This window comes from Brachyistius frenatus, unplaced genomic scaffold (assembly GCF_029030835.1).
Source record: "Brachyistius frenatus isolate BFR_SWC_R1_liver_20210118 unplaced genomic scaffold, ASM2903083v1 Contig_109, whole genome shotgun sequence".
NCBI classification, from domain to species: domain Eukaryota; kingdom Metazoa; phylum Chordata; class Actinopteri; family Embiotocidae; genus Brachyistius; species Brachyistius frenatus.
In genome coordinates, this window is record NW_027210708.1 from 173790 (window position 1) to 194609 (window position 20820).

The 20820-nt window shown below is 40.7% G+C and overlaps 1 protein-coding gene across 1 annotated transcript; it reads left to right on the top strand.

Annotated features, from left to right (window-relative positions):
- Window positions 1-1446: 1446 nt before the first annotated feature.
- On the top strand, window positions 1447-13885 carry camkk1b (calcium/calmodulin-dependent protein kinase kinase 1, alpha b). Its single transcript, XM_069712362.1, is given in 18 exon segments — window positions 1447-1531; window positions 4528-4875; window positions 4962-5009; window positions 5101-5154; window positions 5241-5292; window positions 5379-5512; window positions 6701-6737; window positions 6826-6847; window positions 6971-7059; window positions 7791-7990; window positions 8157-8210; window positions 8308-8381; window positions 8814-8901; window positions 9000-9077; window positions 9079-9129; window positions 9715-9818; window positions 13262-13312; window positions 13688-13885. Coding segments are annotated over 17 exon segments (1473 nt in total). The 5' UTR covers window positions 1447-1531; window positions 4528-4620; the 3' UTR covers window positions 13770-13885.
- The last annotated feature ends 6935 nt before the right edge of the window (window positions 13886-20820 follow it).

Consider the following 20820-nt stretch of genomic DNA (forward strand, 5'->3'; position numbering starts at 1 on the left):
GGAATGAATGAATATATATGTATATAGATATATATAAAACAATGGTGGAATTGCGCCTTATGCAAACAGTGTTGAGGCTGTTGGGTGTGGTGCCCAGATTCCAGCGATATAAAACATGTTAAGTGTTGAGCAGAGAGGATGTCCAGGGTGGGATGGACCTGCAGAGATACTACCTGCCCGTTTCCTGACTCTCGATGTGTATAAGTCCTGAATGGAGGGCAGCTCGGCACCGATGATTTTCTCTGCAGTTGGTGGCTGAGCCAAACCAGACGGTGATGGAGGTGCAGAGAACAGACTGGATTATGGCTGAGTAGAACTGGATCAGCAGCTCCCGGTGCACGTTGAGCTTCTTGAGCTGCCGCAGGAAGTACATCCGTTGCTGGGCTTTCTTGATGATGGAGTTGATGTTGGACTCCCACTTCAAGGTCCTGGGAAATTGTGGATCCCAGAAACCTGAAAGTTTCCACAGCTGTTGTTAAATATAGAGGCCAACTAAAAAAAAAAAATGGTTGTAAAGCGCTTTATGTGTATTCAAAAAGGACAAAAAGTAACAGTTAGCTTAATGAAATATAATGAAACGTGAAAGAAAAAAACTAAACAATAAATCAATAAAACAGTGGAATTAATATGAAGCAAGTCTAAAATATAGTGAGTTTTTTAAGACTGACTTAAAGGACAAAGCTACTGAGAAGGACTTTTGTTGTGTCAGCAGTTGGCCCAATGTCAAATGTTTTTATTTTCAAGTGTCTGCCCCTTTAGTGTCATTTTCACACAAACAATCTGCATGATTTTCTTTAAAAGTGCTCAAAACTATACTTCTGTACTACTTCAAAAATGTACAATTTGTGTAACATTTCAGGTATGAATGAAGCCAACAGGAAATAAGCATCTTGCTGTTGTGGTTGCATTTTAATGTATTAATTCTACTTTATATATTACTAAGAATATTTTACCCTCGACATGTTTAATATCATCTTAAAATGAATATCCTGCAGAGACTTTCATATTTAGTTTTTGGGAAATGTAGATCCATAACTCGATTTTCAGTCTCCTTGTGACTACGTAAATCCCTGGGATCAAAGATGATATACGTGCTGTCTGCTTTAAGATAGTTTGCAAAGAGAATTCCTGCATATTTTTTTAATAACACACATGGCACAGCATCCTATTATTGCCTATGTTCTATAGTCATGGTATTTATGTCACTAATACGTAAAAAGAAAATCCAATAAACACACATCTCTCCGTCCACAGTGACTGCTCCATGCAGAATCTGTGCCGTCGGCATCCTCTTACTGATGTCCAGCCCTGTCTAGGAATGTTTTTCCTGTTGACTGTCAACGTGACCGACTGCCCTCAGAATAACTCTGCCCCAGCTATATGTGGCTTCGGTTAATCCTTAAGACGAGCACTGCTGATGACCCTCGCTGCCAGTGGCCAGTGAAAGTCCTGCACTGAGCCTGAGGAGCTTCATCTCCCGATATCATGCAGATTTACCAGAGCAGCCGTGAACACAGGATGCCTCCACCGAGTGAGTAAAACCTCCTTCTCATATTTTATCTCTATTTTATCAGTGCGACATGATGAAGAGGATTCAGATCAGCGTTAAACTTTTATTTCTTTTTATACTTTTTTTTTTTTTTACCACTTGTTTATGATTTTTAACAATTTTTTTTTTATAGCTTCACGTCCATATTTGTTTGAAATATGTGTGCATTCTGTCACAGTCTTGTGCTCTTTGTAAATATTGTGAATTTACACGGCTGTTAAAGCTCTCCACTGTTACATAAGGAGCTTCTCATGCCTCCTGCTGTTTTTAGGCAACGGTGTGTCCTGCTCATGACGAGCTGAACGGTATCTGCTGCTGGACTGCTGTCAGAGGCAGAGATTTCTCATTTACTTTGCTTTTATTTCCTTTCACCTCGCTTACATGTGCTGCAGTCAAATCAGTGTTATTTAAAGGCCTCATAGGGAGACATGTACAGTGGGTACAGAAAGTATTCAGACCCCTTTAAATTTTCCACTCTGTTTCATTGCAGCCATTTGCTAAAATCAAAAAAGTTCATTTTATTTCTCATTAATGTACACTCAGCACCCCATCTTGACAGAAAAAAACAGAAATGTAGAAATTTGTGCAAATTTATTAAAAAAGAAAAACTGAAATATCACATGGTCATAAGTATTCAGACCCTTTGCTCAGTATTGAGTAGAAGCACCCTTTTGAGCTAGTACAGCCATGAGTCTTCTTGGGAATGATGCAACAAGCTTTTCACACCTGGATTTGGGGATCCTCTGCCATTCTTCCTTGCAGATCCTCTCCAGTTCTGTCAGGTTGGATGGTGAACGTTGGTGGACAGACATTTTCAGGTCTCTCCAGAGATGCTCCATTGGGTTTAGGTCAGGGCTCTGGCTGGGCCAGTCAAGAATGGTCACAGAGTTGTTCCGAAGCCACTCCTTTGTTATTTTAGCTGTGTGCTTAGGGTCATTGTCTTGTTGGAAGGTGAACCTTTGGCCCAGTCTGAGGTCCAGAGCACTCTGGAAGAGGTTTTCTTCCAGGATATCTCTGTACTTGGCCGCATTCATCTTTCCTTCAATTGCAACCAGTCGTCCTGTCCCTGCAGCTGAAAAACACCCCCATAGCATGATGCTGCCACCACCATGTTTCACTGTTGGGATTGTATTGGGCAGGTGATGAGCAGTGCCTGGTTTTCTCCACACATACCGCTTAGAATTAATGCCAAAAAGTTCAATCTTGGTCTCATCAGACCAGAGAATCTTATTTCTCATAGTCTGGGAGTCCTTCATGTGTTTTTTGGCAAACTCTATGCGGGCTTTCATATGTCTTGCACTGAGGAGAGGCTTCCGTCGGGCCACTCTGCCATAAAGCCCCGACTGGTGGAGGGCTGCAGTGATAGTTGACTTTGTGGAACTTTCTCCCATCTCCCTACTGCATCTCTGGAGCTCAGCCACAGTGATCTTTGGGTTCTTCTTTACCTCTCTCACCAAGGCTCTTCTCCCACGATTGCTCAGTTTGGCTGGACGGCCAGGTCTAGGAAGAGTTCTGGTCGTCCCAAACTTCTTCCATTTAAGGATTATGGAGGCCACTGTGCTCTTAGGAACCTTGAGTGCTGCAGAAATGATTTTGTAACCTTGGCCAGATCTGTGCCTTGCCACAATTCTGTCTCTGAGCTCCTTGGACAGTTCCTTCGACCTCATGATTCTCATTTGCTCTGACATGCACTGTGAGCTGTAAGGTCTTATATAGACAGGTATGTGCCTTTCCTAATCAAGTCCAATCAGTTTAATTAAATACAGCTGGACTCCAATGAAGGAGTAGAACCATCTCAAGGAGCATCAGAAGAAATGGACAGCATGTGAGTTAAATATGAGTGTCACAGTAAAGGGTCTGAATACTTATGACCATGTGATATTTCAGTTTTTCTTTTTTAATAAATTTGCACAAATTTCTACAGTTCTGTTTTTTTCTGTCAAGATGGGGTGCTGAGTGTACATTAATGAGAAATAAAATGAACTTTTTTGATTTTAACAAATAGCTGCAATGAAACAAAGAGTGAAAAATGTAAAGGGGTCTGAATACTTTCCGTACCCACTGTACAGTTTGCAAACTTGTCCTTTTTTATTGCAGATATTTGACCAGCAGGAAAAGCACAGGTGTTTCTGTTTTACTTTAATAACTGCCTCTTGTGTATTCTGCCTCCCGACAAGGACACCTGGCAGAGTACAGCTATGAGTAATATTATTAGTTACACCTGGGCTTATACTGCAACCACAAGTCAAATGCTGCGTTCAATTGGAACTCGTGAGCTCTTGGTCACAACAGGGGAAGTCTTGGCTTGTAAAAACATTGTTGCTGGGCAATGTCAACGTGGACGGCATCTAGAAGCTGCAGAGGCGAACAATTTAGCAAGCTAAGGGGGTAACGTAACGCAGGAAATGCAAAGACAGATGGAAAAGATGAGGCTGTTGGAAGATCAACATTCTCCTCAGACGTAGGACGTTATCTAAGTTACGAAGACCAACTCTACAATATATTAGCTTAACATCCAATGAAAAATTAACTTCCGTAACCTCTGACCTTTCTGTAAACGTCAGCGAACACGTCACAACTCGTGAACTTACAGCTTATAGAAAAGTTAGAGTTACGACGTCGTGAATACCACAAGAGGGCGCCGTTCATATGGACTCTTCTCGTGTACATGGTAAATACGACCACATTTGAACGCAGCAAAAAAATAGGTGCCATGGAAAAAGAATCCACTCAGGCCCGGGCATAAGTGAAACGTCTTTAATGCTTTTTAGACTAAAAGGAGTTCTGTGAGATGGTTTCTGCTGCATGTTGCAGGTAAATAAGAAGATAATTGAAGAGGATGCACAACAAACTGGCAATGTATTTAATCTGAAGTTAGTTTGATATAGCTCTAATTAATGGTTTAAAAAGTTATTTTTGTTCAACATGTTAGGGTTTTCCCTTCATGTCTCCTTCACTTCTGCTTCCACACCTCTCAGCGCAGTGATGCATCACGTGGCACTCTGGGATGTTCGGCCGTGAGTGAACCAGAACCAGAACCACCAGAACCACCAGGACCACCAGAAGCACCAATGAGCGCTGACACCGCCTGCAGGGCTGACATGGATCCGGAGCAAAACGGCGAGCTGGGCGACTTGGTCGCAGCCATGAACGTGGCCGGCAACCGCATCACCCCGTCCAACGGCCACAAGTCGGGCCCACCGAGGACTGCCAGCGCCCGCAGGGCTCATCTCTTTGACAGGAAGCTGTCTCTGCAGGAGAGAGGGAACCGCATGGCCCGACAGCCGACCATCGAGACCAAACGAGTGTCCATCACAGACGCTGATGTGAGGAGTCTTGAGCTCATTGGTTTCGACACAATTCAGCATATCGCTTGTGTAGATGATTGAATTCTCCCTTCAAATTTCTGCAGGACTGCGTGCAGCTGAACCAGTATAAACTGAAGAAGGAGATCGGAAAGGTGATTAATCAGTATGATTTGTACTTTATTTGTTTACAAGTGAAGAAATATGATTCACAGAGGTTGTTTACCTTTGTTTTCTGCACCACAGGGTTCATACGGCGTGGTGAAATTAGCTTATAATGAAGATTCTGAAGAGCATTATGTAAGTTAAAGCTTTTGAAACACATGTAGGTATTTACATGTCAGTTTGTCTTTGTTGTCATCATTTGCGTCAACTAATTTATTCAGGCTATGAAAGTAGTTTCCAAGAAGAGGTTGATGAGACAGTGTGGATTTCTGCGTGAGTGAAAAAAAACCTTTTTAAAAGTTTCCATCCAGTTTCAGTCGTGCGCTGTCAGCGGTGACGTGTATTTGTGTGACTTCCAGGTCGGCTGCCTCATCAGGGATCGATCTCGGCGCAGGATCCGTTCCCGAAAGCCCTGCTGCCTCTGCAGAAAGTGTACACGGAGATTGCCATCCTCAAGAAACTGGACCATCACAATGTTGTCAAGCTGGTGGAGGTCAGTAAGACGACGCAGTTCTGCAAGCTTACTGCACATTTCGCCAAGAAAACTGCAATTTACACCTGTAACATGAGCAGAAAAACACAACTCAATCACACAGGTGTTTATTATTATTATTATTTTGGATATTTAGGCGTCTTCTCAGGCTGAGTGGTGAAGCTTCAGTATACTGTGTCACTGGAGTATACGGTGACAAAAAACTGGGCTCTGTCATGGTGCGTTCATAAACAACTTAGAAGTGGGAAGGTTCGAACCTCCGACTGAGAAAGTCTGAGGTTTTCGAGAGCTCTGAGAAGTAGGTTTGACGTCACTTGACATGGCTGCGTTTGCTGTGAAAGGGAGAGATTGACTTGTAATTACTTTCATGAATTTGGCTTCATCATAACGGCAGATTTCACGTCTGACGTAATGTTAGCCTTCTGGTTCGCTGCTCACCGTTACTGTAACTGACAGAAATCATGCCAGTAGATTAGAGAGCATTTAACTTGCTGCTTCTTTGCTTTTTGTTTTAACTGACATACAACCAGAACACAAGCAGGTGATCAAACCCGTTATGTAAACTCACCTGGGAAATAGGAGCTTACCTAATGGGAACTTTCCCAGCTACCTGAATGCAGCGTCAGATACAGAAAAGTGACAAATAACCTCGTCAGCATCCATATAAACCAACACAGAAAAGAAATGGAGCTCAGGAGGTCAATATTATTTGTACACTTCATTTCTAAATTGTTTGATGTACGGATCATTTGAACAGATAACATAGCGAGCAATCAAGTTAGGCTACTTTCAGGGAAAAACGCTGCCATGTCAAGTGAGGTCAAACACACTTCTCAGAGGTCTCAAAAACCTCCCACTTTCCTTCTGGAATATTCCCAGTTCGACTGGTGTTCAGGTGAATTTGCCAACTCAGAGGCTGGAACTTTCCTAAATCCCAGTTGGCATGAATGCACCATTCGACTGCCAACTGATTGATGTCACACATGGTGTTTTGAATCTTTGGGAAGTTGAAGTCCAAAACACAGCTGCAGTTACCGCTTCTCACCATAGGGGCCGTCAAAGGGAAGAAAACTCGTATAGACAAGATTGTAACTTTTTAAAATCCACAAACGTACGATTATGATTGTTGTCATTGTACAAACGTACACCTGGACAAATATGAGACGGCTAAATTAACGTGTATCCCAGGTGCTCGATGATCCCGATGAAGACGGACTTCACATGGGTAGGGAATCATTCATCCAATTTGCATTCATAATATGATTTCAGTTCGTCATTTAGAAGTCATTAAAATTTGATTATTTGTCCGCAAGCCTTCGAATTGATGACAAAAGGGTATGTCTTTTTTTTTTTTGTGGATTAATGTATTCTGTCGAGCTCCGAGTGGAGGTAGCCGGCTGTTTGAAGAGATACCGTATGAAAACTGTTCTACCTCTCTGCACCTCTAATCTCGTTCAGGCCAGTGATGGAGGTGCCCACCGACAACCCTTTAACAGAGGAGCAGGCTCGCTTTTACTTCAGAGATGTCGTACTGGGAATGGAGTACCGTAAGTTCGCAGGATTTATAACCTCATTATAAATATTTTAGTGCTCATAAACGTGTGGTTGCATTCTTCGTGTTTGGATTCTGGTGTCTACAATTTGTTTAACAAGGGCTCTGCCTGTATCAAAAAAAAAATACAAGTCTCAAAATGATTAGCAACTTCTAATCTACAAATATGTAAAGTTAAATGCTTATAAGTGCTACTGTTGTTTTATAATTAATGGAAATATCCTCCTTACCCCAGATACCATTTTATTAGAAAATAATTTAGCACACTCGTTGACAGGACGAGTGGGAAGTAGGAAATGTATAATTTAAAAAGTACATATTTTTGTCAGCTCACTGCAAAACAAATTGAAAAAAAAAATCATACTTCTATGCCCTACATTTTCACAGAGATAATGAAGTATTTTATGGTTATAAATTGAATGAGCGTCTTCTTCAATTAAATTCACAAACTATTATTCTGTGAAGTTTAAAGAGGGTTTTAAACTTTAAATAGAAGTTTGAAAGATCAGACAAAAAGAGGCCCAAAACAGGCATTAAATGTTTATTAGCGTAACTTCTTTATTTAGCTGCTACATAAAGAAAACCTCTTTGATTATTACCAGTATTTTGTATTTATTGACCAGAAGACTGTATAACTGTATGACACCACTTTACTGTTCTAACATCTGGAGAGAGCTGATAGTTTTTAGCTCAACAATGTGATTTTTTTTTTTTTCCTTTGCCCAGTGCACTTCCACAAGATCATCCACAGAGACATCAAACCGTCCAACCTGCTGCTGGGCGACGACGGTCACGTCAAGATCGCAGACTTCGGTGTGAGCGACGAGTTCGAGGGGACGGACGCCCGCCTGTCGAGCTCGGCGGGGACGCCGGCCTTCATGGCTCCTGAGACGATGAGCGAACAAGAGCAGAGCTTCAGCGGGAAGGTGAGACCAAACTTCGGCTCGTCGGTGAATTACATACGTTTTGGATGCGATGCATCACATCAGGCTGGGCTTTTCAAATGTGAGAAATTGTGAAGAAATGCCATCTGACAGCCCGCAGAGAGCGCCTCGGCGACACATCCTGATAATCCGTGTGTTTGTTCACCAGGCGTTAGACGTGTGGGCGATGGGAATCACGCTCTACTGCTTTGTCTTTGGGATGGTAAGAAAGTTCACAGGGAGATGCACGCACAATTCAAATCCAGTCCAACATTTATTTTAAACATTTTAACAATTTTATTTTGTATGTCCTGCTGCAGTGCCCTTTTTACGATGAATACATCATTTCTCTGCACAACCAGATCAAGAACAAACCTGTGGAGTTTCCGGAGACGTGAGAAATCATCAGGAACTATTTAGATAGTACACATTTAACTGTTCTGTCTACAAAAAAGTAACAGCATGGATTCAAACCGTAATGTATTCATAGACCACACTTCTATAAAGAGCAGCCGACAGCATGTGGCTGCAAATGACTTCGCTTTTCAATCACACTTTGTAAATTTGTTCTGGGATGTAGAATAACTTGAACATGTTTTTATTCATATGCAAGAACTAAATCAATTTTTTTATTTTTTTACAAACAACGTGTGCTCACTTGGTTTTGGAAGAAAATGACATTAAGAAGCAAAATATTTCAAATCTTATTTGATAAACCTTGACATGTTATTGTGTATCATTGGAGTATGCTGGCAGAGTAACCACCCATGGTCTCATTTCACATATTTCTTATGCTGCTTTTTTTTTTTTTTTTTTTTTTTAACAGTCCATCGATAAGTAACGAACTAAAAGATGTCATTGAAAGGATGCTGGATAAAAACCCTGAAACAAGAATCACTATCTCTGAAATTAAGGTGAGAATCAGAATCTACTGCATCCTAAGATTATACAAAACAACAACAACATCTTTACAGTGAATGTATGTTTATGTGTGTATGTGCTTCTGTTGCAGCTCCATCAGTGGGTGACGGAGAACGGCTCGAACCCTCTCCCGTTGGAGGAGGAGCACTGCACGGTGTTGGAGGTGACCTGAGGAGGAGGTGCAGAACAGCGTCACACTCATCCCCAGCCTTTCTGCAGTGGTGAGTCGCACGTCACTTTCTTTCTGGTCAGTGTGGAACAACGTGAAGACCACAGCTTGTGTGTTTCAAATTGAAATTTCTGTTATTGTTTCACCTCTTTAAACTGATTAGGTAAGGGCTTTTCTTAAAATCCTTATTTTCCTGCTGGTACAACTTCATCTTAGCTTTTATATCACAAATTGACCACAGAATAGCATCTACATCTCAACCACTTACAGCTAAATACCTCCTGCACTTTAATCTCAAAGTTTTTAGAAGCACATAACATTTAAAATACACTTTATACTATTAATACTTTACAAAAGACACAAACATATCAACAAATCCACATTTTGTTTTAATGCAACATGATCTAATCGTGATTTTTATGAAAGGATGTGAAACATCCTCTGATGCTGCTATAATGTAAAACTATGAAGATTAGGTGCTCAATAGTTCACCACAAACTGAAATAAATGAGTTTATTTTTTACGAGATTTCATACTTAAGAAACACAAAATCAACCATCATTTAAAGTGTATATTTTCTTCTCTGGCCGAACTGTTTTGTATTTTCACTGAGACTCCCTCTGGATGTCCTCTGCAGATTCTTGTGAAGTCCATGCTGAGGAAGCGGTCCTTCAGTAATCCCTTCGAGTATCAGGGCCGACGGGCGGAGAGGTCCATGTCTGCCCCCGGAGGTCTTCTTACGTAAGTGGCCTGCTCTGCAAATCCCGCCTGCTGCGCTCTGCCAAAGTGCCGGCTCTGCGATTAGGCTTCTCACAAAACAAAGCAGCGAGCAGATGCTTAGATAAAAATAGACCCGTTCCATACTTCAAATGAAGTGTCTCTCACATGTCACATGTATTAAATCTACCAGCAGACGGTCTACAACAGAGGAGAGTGCAACTCCTGTGTAACATCACTACAATGTCAAATGATTTGAAATTTTATTACCTGACAGTAATTACCTCTAACATTTGAACAGTAGTTGCTCTGATGTAAAAATAAAAACAGTTCAGATTCGCCACATTAGGAATACAGGCCTCAGTTTTAACTCCCGAAATATTTATTCTTTCAATGCTTCGTACGTCCACGTTTTACTTCCGATGAGACTCGATCTTCCTCTGCATGCAGTGTTGCACATGTTCTGTCATTCTTCAGCTGCTCTTTGCGGCAGGAGTTGTGCTTCTCTGCCTCTTTAAAATACCCCAAGGGTGTTCTGTTGGACTCAAGTCAGACAACATACTCGGCCAGGTCATAGTTTTTTTCCACTGTTATCGTGTGTGCTTCGGATTGTCATCACGCTGGAATATTTCTCTTCCCTCAAGCTGTTAATGTCATCTCTCCCGACACCTTTCACACTCATGCGGCCCCATTTCATCGCATTCCCACCTCGGGACGATGCGTTCACTGAGGTAGTCCTGGCCAGGTTCACGTCGAACATCTTGGTCCCATCTGATCAAAGAAAGTGCATCAGGCTTCTCTTGCATTGGAGCTGCATGTTTCTGCTCTGCAGTTACTGGCTCCACCAACCAACCCAACTCAGAGTTTCTCTATGCTGTTCTTTTCTGTCTCTGCTCTGTCGAGGCAGATGGCCACCCACCTCTGAGCTGGGCTCTGTTGGAGGTCTGCTTCCTGTTAAAGTGGACTTTTTCCCTCCATTTGTCGCTCCTGTGGAAATTGTTGAATTTTTGGATTTTTCTCAAATAATGTTGCAAAGTTCTGTTGTTCGGACTCTACGGCGTTAAATGCCCTGAGATGACATATGTTCTGATTTGGCACTAAATATGTAGAACTGAATTAAATTTGAATGTTTTTCAGCAACATTTCATCTTGCACTTTTGTGCCGAAGAGCAAGCACGGGTTTTTATTCTTGGACGCTGTCTGTAGAGGTGGACGTTATGTAATGTACATCACACTGTCTGAGCTGTCACAGACACACCGATTTTAACTGATAACCAATGTGCCAAGACTAAAACACTTGGCCGTCTCTTCACACAGTAAGATTGTGGTAGTACAGGGCCCGTCTGTGGCGTCACTCTCCGAGGGAGCCCTGTGCCTCTGACTCATTGTGTGAGTACAGCTGCAATAGATTTTTAGTTGGTCACCGAACCTCCTTTTTTATTTCCATCTTTTTAAAGTCTTACGATCCGATTTTTTTAAATTCCTGTGGCAGTTCCCTTACATGTCAGGACTCCTACCTGTGAGGTACTTGAATTTCGACAGGGTAGTGTTGTCTCAAACCGCACACTGCCGTTTTGCACTGAGCGGAAGTAATCGCAGCATGTGTCTGCCACCACTTCCTCGGCCGTTTAGGGTGGAAAGTGTGCAGCGGTACACACTTCTTTTTTGATAGTTTTAAGGTGCATGAGGTCCAACGATAAAGCAGTTCTGCACAGGTCACTTTATAACTATGTTTATGTAATTAGTCTATTTGGACATCACAGGTGTTTAGTTGCAAAGAGTTCCTACATTGAGGCCTGTGTTTATAGTCTCACAAAAGAAGAAGAAGAGGAAATCGTTTTTTAACTTAAATGTGCTTTTTATCTGTGGTGACACAAATTTGAATCATTTGACCTTTAAGTGGTATTGCACAGGGATGTACTCTCATCTGTTGTGTCCTGTATCTACAACAGTAATCTCTTTCTGATAGTGGATATTTTTTGTGCTTTGGTGCTTAAGTTAGCAGCACACTCAAGCAGATAAAAGCGTTTGTCCTCTTCTGATAAGCTAAATGGAAACCCCTGCGGCAGCAGTGACGGCTGCGCCGCTTTTGTTTTCCATTAACAAGCCGGTCATGTCTGTGGGGGGCTCGGCTAATTACTTCTCCGCTGGGAGAGATGTGGAGCTGCAGCGACATTCTCCTCCTCCACACTTTCCCAGCCACCACCAGTACAGTAGCACAGAGCAGTCTCCCATTCAGTGAGATATGTGGAGGACATCTGATACACAACATGTGACGGTGAAATCTTTTAATAAGATTCTGATAAAAACTGAGGCTTATAGCAGGTGTATCGAACTGCTGGAACAATAAAATCAAAGATATACATATTTCACAGTCTTCAAGGTGTAGGTTGGTGCTACAGCCGGCTTAAAGAAGATCACAATTTTTTATTGATCGTCTTGGAGGGATGATGTATCGTGGCATTACATTCCAGTTTTCACTTCACTGCCGTCTACACCAAAAACAATTTAATTCAAATTTTGACTTTGGAGGCCGTTCTGATGGAGACCCAAAATGTTCAACTGTACAGCACTAAGAAATTCAGAAATGCATGTGAATAAACACAGATGAAACATATCTTAAACAGGATGTTGCAAAATGTCAGCTCATTATTTTACAATATTATTTCATCCAGATTCTTAAATACCTCAAAATAATCTAAATGAAACGTAAAAATAAATTACATATATTAAAAATGACAGATTCGCTGATGAGGAACTGACGTGCGGAAAATAGGCTTATTCACTTTCTTGCAGAGAAGTATGAGACGAGAAAAGCCAAGTCACTCTCATGTCTGACAGTTAAACATGAAGCTGCAGCCAGCAGCAGGCTAACTTAGCACAGCATAAACATTACATTTCATTTAGCTGACGCTTTCATCCAAAGCGACTTACAATAAGTGCATTTCAACCGTGAGGGTACAAAACCCAGAACAACAGGAATCAAGACTGGAAACAGAGAAACATTACCATCACTCCATTCAAAGCTAAAAAAAAAAAAAAAAAAAGCCTGAATATCAGTGCCTCTAAAGCTCATAAATAAACATGTTATAACCAGTTTGGTTTATCATCTACAAAAACAGAAATATATAAACAACAAATTATGTTTTTTAGCTCAACATATAACCCCCATAAAATCACAAACTGTTGGTTTTTCTGTGGATTGAAGCCTGAAAGGGAAGCGAACAGTTTCCCCCTATTTCTCGTCTTTATGCTAAGCTCAACAAAGCTAATTGAAGATAGCTGGCTGCAGCTTCATAGACAAACAGAAAGTGTTCTCATCTACAGTAACTCTCGAGCAAAAATGGTGTATGAGCTTATCTCCCTAAATGTCAGCCTTTGACCTGCTGCAGTCTCGCTCCGATCAAATCTGTGTTTATCATGAACTGTATAAATTCCGGCCTCTTATATCGCGTCTTCTCCTGCAGTGGTTCTTGGGGCTTATCGAGGTGCTCGCCTGCGCTTCATCCTTCCTTGAGGTAAATTTCTAAAAAAGCCTGTAAGTTCAGCTCCCTCCGCTTCAGACTTAGAGCTTCTCATCCGTTGTTTGCTCAACCTTAAGAGGATTTAGGAGGAACCAAGTGAACACAAAGCGCTCAAAGAGCTGTACCTAAAATAAAAGGACACGCAGCAGGGCCACTGATGAGTGCTTTGTGTTTGGCTTCCCTGTCGCTTCTCTCCTCTTGAGGTTGATGTGGATAAAAAAAAAAGTGATGAGCTGTGGTGTGAAGGAGATGTACTGCACAGCATTTTTTAGTCTAGTGTTACTCCCCCAATTCTCCTCTTCCTCGTCCTCTTCTGCAATCTCACTTACTACACCTTCATCGACATGATTGAGCGTTTGTTGCCCACAGGAAAGTCAGCAATGAGGGGAGCAGAGAAGGAGAGTTGGAGGACTTGTATGAAGACGAGTCATTTACTGAGTGCACAGATTAAACAGAAAAAAGAAGGGAGTGTTTTGAAATGTAGATTTTTGTATCTTTCTTTGTCTTTTTCTCTCCTAATTCTTGCTTTTGCTTCGCTTGCTGAACTTAATTATAGAAGACGGTGAATAGTCCTCCATAAAGAAGATTTTTTTTTTCAATTTTCCTAAAGCTGTTGAAAATAATAAAGGTTATAATATTTAAAAATGTATTTTTTTTTTGTTTAATTTGCAGCTTCTATTACATGCAGCACCCCTGCTGTTTGGTTGAGTAAGAAACACTAGATGGGAGCCTTGTGGAAATAAAATCAGTATTATCTTCTCTGATTTTCCCCTTATTACTTTTATTCAGTGAGGCTTTTTTAGGAGGGTTTTGGCATTTAACCATCAATAGTATTTTAGAATGCAGTTTTAATACACATAAATGCACGCTGTCTAATCACCACATTTTCCTCACCCTGTTTTTAAAGCCACATTCTGAATATTGACTGCACTTTATTCTCCACACCTTTAGAGGGCAGCATTTTGCTGCATTTAAGTATCTCCACAGTAATATCCCACCTTGCTGCAGTCCAGCTGAAGACAGCTGAACACCTTTCACCTCCTGGGTCACTGCTCTGACAGTTACCTGAGATTTTCCTTTTGAATGATGCAATTAGTAGACATAAAAGGGAATATGAATATTATTTTGTGGTCTAATTCCCATATGTGCATTGTTCTTATGTTTTCAGCTTTAGAAAATCATTTTCCACCAAAAAGCTCCAGAAATGTTACACTGAATTACAATAACACGTGGCCCAAACAAGTTCTAAAATTAATGTAATCCTGCTGTTTAGGTTTCTGTTATTTGTAAAGAGCACATTTTTGTCTCTATTAAGATATTTCTTCCCATCCATACATTATCGCAACACTCTCTCTTCTCTCCTTCGATTGTGCTGCAAAAATAAATGTTTCACTACTGAGGAAAAGGAGGAGGCATGATTCTGCAAAATGTGAACTCCCCAAACAAGAGTGCCGCTGCCAGTCACCATCACATCACTACTGTCGCAGCGTAGTGTGCCAATCAGCACACATTTCAAGTTAATCAAATTGAGCTGGATTTAAAGAGGCAACATTTCCTGAGGTAGAGCGGGCTGAAGGTTTTTCTGGAGGTGTGTGTAGTAGGTGGAACAATATCTCTCATGGCCTGAGAAGGAACAATATGGAAAAGATGCAATGGCAACAAGCACCGAGCAAAGAAAAAACTGCGGATCTATGATTAGAATTGAAAATAAATCAAGTTTTTTTTTTTTTTTAAGCTGGGGCAGAATAAAACTGTGACTGCAACATACACAAAGATCACATTGTGGATGCAATTGTAGACATTAAACAGTTAAACTGCTGAAACATCAAACAGTATTTACCTTCAAAATTATTTTTGCTTCAAAGTCTTTGCAGCCAAATAGACTTTTTTGTACTAGATTAAACATAGCAACATCTTTATACAGTTTATAACGACAATAAATGAACAGACAGCTGATGAATGTCCAACACTAGTTTACATTGTTAGCAGTGTTGTCCCTGGAGTAAACTAAAGCTAATTTACTCCTTTTTGGGGGGATAATAAATGCTCCAAAAATGTAGTATATGAGTGGGTTTTTTTTTTTTTACCCCATAAACAGACAATAGCAAAATCTAAAATCATTCCAAAAAAAAACATGAATGGATAAAATAGTTCTGTTAAATGCTAAGAGTCCAACTAGGTAGCAGAGTAACTATTAGCAGTAAGTCCTTCCCGGCTAGAACAAAATTACAAAACTGGATTGTTCCAAAAAATGTTGGAGGCTATTCTATTAGATTTTTTTTTTTTAGTCACATAAATAAGCAAGAACTAATTATCCCATGAAGAAAAAAAAAATAACAATGACAAAGAATTCCTGCTAAATGTAAACTGGTCGACCTTGCTTGCAGAGTGTTGGCTTGAACTGCTGTCTCAATTCTTGGCAAATGTAGGCTACCCAAATTTCTAGAAATTGAAAAATCTATTTTGATGCTCCAAAATCGTAGTAATTAAGTTTTTATGCAACATTTTCAATCCCTGAAGTTTAAATAAAATAAAGATGTTGCAGTTTGACTAAAATCCTTTAATATTCAAAGCCTGCCTGGTTTGTTTCTGTTTTAACTGCTCTGACTGCAGATGTCCATCCGGTGTCCCGGGTCGGTCTGTAATGCAGCACAGCCACAAAACAAGGTTTACACTGTGAAATGTAACAGCGTGTAAAATGTAAACTATAAATTGTAACGTGGAGTTTTCCACGTTACAATTTTCTGCTGAAGTAGTAACTATTCTCGCGTGAACGTGTTCAAATAAAATAAGAACAAGCCTTTAGCCACTGCAAGCTAACACGGTTCATTTGTATTCCTGCAGTCAGCCCTTTTTTTTTTTTTTTCCTTTCTGCTCGCTGCAGTTATGTGAAGACCAAAAGAGGAGAGGCTTTCTGAGCAACGATTTCTGTGGAAACTGTTGCCACGCAACAGCACAATACTGCGTTCGTACAGGGTAGTAACTTCACTGTATGGCTGCTCTTTTTGTCAGCTCACTCACTGCCCGAGTAGTAGCCTAATAAAACGTTCTATTCTATTCTATTCTATTCTATTCTATTCTATTCTATTCTATTCTATTCTATTCTAGTTTCAAATGCTTAAAAACAAGCCTTTATTTTGGGACTGTGACTGTGGTGTCATTGGGGAAACTTTGCTCCAGCGTCTACCTCCACACCCATACGCCCTTCGGTTTCCACATTCAGAGCCAGCCATCGTTCGGCTTCAGATACAGAGCAGAGCACGAACCCTCGGCTCCCCCCGTTAGCCCTCTATTGCTTTTGCCGCGCCACGCTTCACTCCTTCAGCCTCAGCCGGCTCCACGTCTCCAGCCCCTCTCTGTCCGTTATTCAACGTCTGACCCCGCTGGCCTGCTGTCAACTGAACTCTACCCCCCCCCCCACCCCCATACCCCACCCCCACCCCAAGGCTGCAAAGTGAAGGAAGTGGAGGTTTTTTTTTTTTTTTCTTCTGACTTCTTCTCTACACTGTGGGGAAATCCCCTGTGCCCACGTGCATAATGAGTCACCAACTAAGGCATCAGGCAGACCCACAAACACTGCAAGGTATAATTTGTCAACCTGAGGGGCTAATTGTAAAACGAAGCATGTCGGCTCTAAACTATTACAGAGACACACCTCACACTGTAGCAGAATCAGGACTCTTTGAGGAGTGCATGCACTTAAAATACAGAGCGGAAAATGTTCAAGATTAGGTTATTATGACTGTATAAACTTGATAGTTAAACGATAATTTCACTGTATCAAAAGCCTTCGTGGAGAGAACGGAACAGGAAAAGTCCAGCTAAATGCTAACTAGTCAAACCAGCAAGAGCAGAGTAAATGTTAGCAGATACTGATATCTATAGCTTTAGCAAAAGCTAATTTACCCTTTTTCTTTTTTTTTTTAGAGCCGAGAAATCTATTTCCATGTTCCAAAATCACTGTTATTGATTCTTTATACCACATTAACAAACAATAATTGAATTTTAATGGTAATAAATTAACAGCAGGTAATGTACAGTAGTCCTCCTAAATGGTAAACCTTTGGCCATCACTTCTATCTCTACAACCTTAGCTAAAGGTAATTTACTCACTTTTCTTGGAATGGAAAATATTTATTTTGATGCCCCAAAATCCTTATTACTTGGTTTCAGCAGAAACAAAACAAAAAAAAATCTAATTCAAAATCATAATTAAATCAAAGCAACACCCACTAAGGTAGTCCTGCTTAACAATACTTATGGTCTATCTAGCTATTAGTGTAACTTGTAACTGTGTATAACTTTACCTATTGCCAATCCACCCACGTCTCTTGGAATTAAAACCATTTTTACCACACAAAAAAAACTATAGATAAATCTTTCATCATAAAAGGAACGCCAAGTAAGTAGTCCATAGGTTACATTAAGATTCACTGCATAAATAAATAAATAAGTTTGAGCACACGTGTCTTATTTTGATGTCTGTTAATCTCCTGAAGTGGGAGGCCCTGAAACAACATGCGGTTTGACGTAATAGTGATGAAGGAGTGGAGTGGAGAGGGAGGACAATTTTAGCCTCATCCTTTACAAACTTCACGCAACTCTCTGTAGTTAGGAATAATCACCTCTGGTGTTCAAAAATGGAAAAATGAAAAAGCCTGTAATCAAATAATTAAATGAAAAGACTGCAGTGTTGTGTGCTGCAGCCAAAATGAGAGGTGTAATGTACCCCAGAATGTTTTGGGACGGGTGCTGCTAAAATAGTCTCTTGAAACCTTCAGCTGAACGTTGTGGCACTTTTTGATAAATAATACAAAATCTCAATGTTGGCCTGAATAATTCATTTCGCAGCAGTCATGCATAACAGCTGTCTTTGTACCCCGAAAGAGCCAGCAGCTTTCCATGTCGTATCATAACTTAATGCTGCAAGAAAACATTATAATCACAGTGGAAAACAGCAGATGTCCGACTCCAATGAGTATTATGTGTGTATTTGATGTAATTTAATGTGTTTTGATGAATCAGGCTTTTTTTTTAATGTGAACTCTTTCCATCCATAAAGAGGCAGATAGTCTCTATAGTGGAGAGGCTGTCAAATTGATGTCTCTGGTCTACTCACTGTCTACTCACAGGCTGCAGGGAGGCCTATTTATAGGTCTGTCTCTGTTCTTGGTCCCCTCTTTCTCACCATCTCTCTTTGCTCTCTCCTTCCTTACCTCTAATGGGTTGATATTTCTGGAGCTGTACAGCTATTATCTTCTTTTGCATCTTTGAGCCGCAGATCACGTTGAGTCGGATCATAAACTTTTCAAAATCCAACGTGTCTGTGTGGGGAGCTGCTCAGAAACACATTCCTTACCTGTCTGGTATATCTTTGCTGAAGAACGGTGATTCGATTCAGGATTAATCCGAGCTTTTATTTCTAAAACCTGATTGGTCATGAGCTGCCATGTTTCAGCTCCTGGCCTCCAAACTCACAGAGCCGTCAGTCTTTATCCATCCTGGTTTCTTTCAAGAAACGTCTCAAGTTTTAATTACTTGTGAGTCCGTTTTCAGGCCGTTTATTTGATTGCTGCTGCTGTTCACAGAGCTGCCACTTTTGCCCCAGAGCCCTAAAACAGTATTGTGGTTTGGTTTATGTTGAATTGTTCAGCAAGGACTGTGAGAAGCCAGATTAAAGGCCTTTTAAAGGCCTCAATATTCTATTGATACATGGACGCCAAGCATGCTATTAACATTTAATGATATATATATATAAAAAAAAAAGTTAGGTGCACAGTTTTTGTGAGTTGCTGCATTCAGACAGACGTTACATACAGCCCTGTATGTACCGTGGACATGAGAAAAGTCCGTATGAATGATGTCGTAACCCAAAACTTTTTATAAGCCCGAAGCTGCGACGTTTTTTGCTGACGTCTACAGAAATGCCGGAGGCCATTCAAATACATTTTTAGTTGGATGTTAAGCTAATATATTGTAATTTTGGTCATGTAGAGCTTTTCTTCATAATGTGCCTATGTCTCAGGAAAATGTTGATATTTTCCCTCTGTGCCTTTACATTTCCTGCATTACGTCCCGTATGTCATCCACTAAATTCACTTTTCCAGATTAGTTTTCTGGAGGTCCATCATTAATGAGAAAATAAGTCTCAAAAAGCTGTGTTTTTGGGGGGGGTGTCTGTTTGATTGATTCGGTTACAGCTGTCAGTGGACGGGACGTAGTATCATCAGGTTCCCAATCAGATCGAGTCAGATCCACCCAAAACTTGCCCAAACAGGCGACGTTTTGACCTTCTATTTGCCACATTCAGGCACATGGCTGACTTTCTTTTAGCCCAATAAAGTTATGGGGGCTTAAAGGACTAGTATGAACAAAAAACACTCTCACGGCTGCACGATATGAAGCTACAGCCAGCAGCCTTTTAGCTTTGCTTCGCTTATCATTGCATAAAGACTGGAAAAAAAGGAGGAAGCCGCCAACGTGTATCTCCCCAAAGGTAACAAAACTGGTCTACGAGCATCTCTAACTAACTTGACTTAAATCTTGGTTGTTTAAGCTACATATAGAAACCACCCTTTGTTCATGTCCCAGCAAATAATCGTAACAAACAAGTTAGAGGCATTTGGACGCTTTTGATCAGACAGAGTAAAGCTGTTTTTTTCTTTTTCACTCTTTATGCTAAGCTAAACTAAACTCACTGGCTGCTGACACAGCTTCTTTATTTGCCAGACAGATTTAGGAGGGATATTTTGATCTAAAAGAGGAGGAGATGTGTGTGAACTACCTCTACAAACTTGAAGGAGCTCACTAAATTCAGAGAGGACAAAAATAACCTACCTGTATCATCTTCAAATCGCACTTGGCTTCCACAGTTTATTTTTAATCCGTCATCAAAGATATACTTTCTTTTATATCACCCGGAGCTTTTCAATGTGACGCTGTCTGAAGTGGCCATTCACTCATGCTAACGAAGAGTTTGATCCAATGATTTAGAAGGCATTTTCCTCAGGGTGACATAACTACGGCTCAGTGGTAACTTGTGCATTGTCATCCTGCCTTCAGGGAAATAACGCTTCATCTGATGAGACCGAGCGGTATTTGAATAGGTGGAAGTGAAGCACAGCGGAATAATTTTCTGTTTCCTGTAGATGTGCCCTTTATAATTTAATCTTCTCCAGGGATGTAGATGACATCAATTATATAAACAATGTAATTGAATGGATGCTGTGTTTGTTTAATGAAGACGAAATCAACTATACGTCATTCCATGACAAATATCTATTTCGTTTTGCTCTAATTTGAAAGAATTTGTCATGAAAAGTACTAAATTGAATTTGCAGCTGCTGTAGATTCAATTACATGTCCATCGGCGGGCCCCAATGTGTTCTGAGATGTATAATGTCACCAGCATTTACCAACAGCCATGACGCCACTGTTCCTGAAAGTGTAGCAGTGCATTAAAACACCAGCTTGAAGATCGGTTGGTGCTGAATCCTACCGCC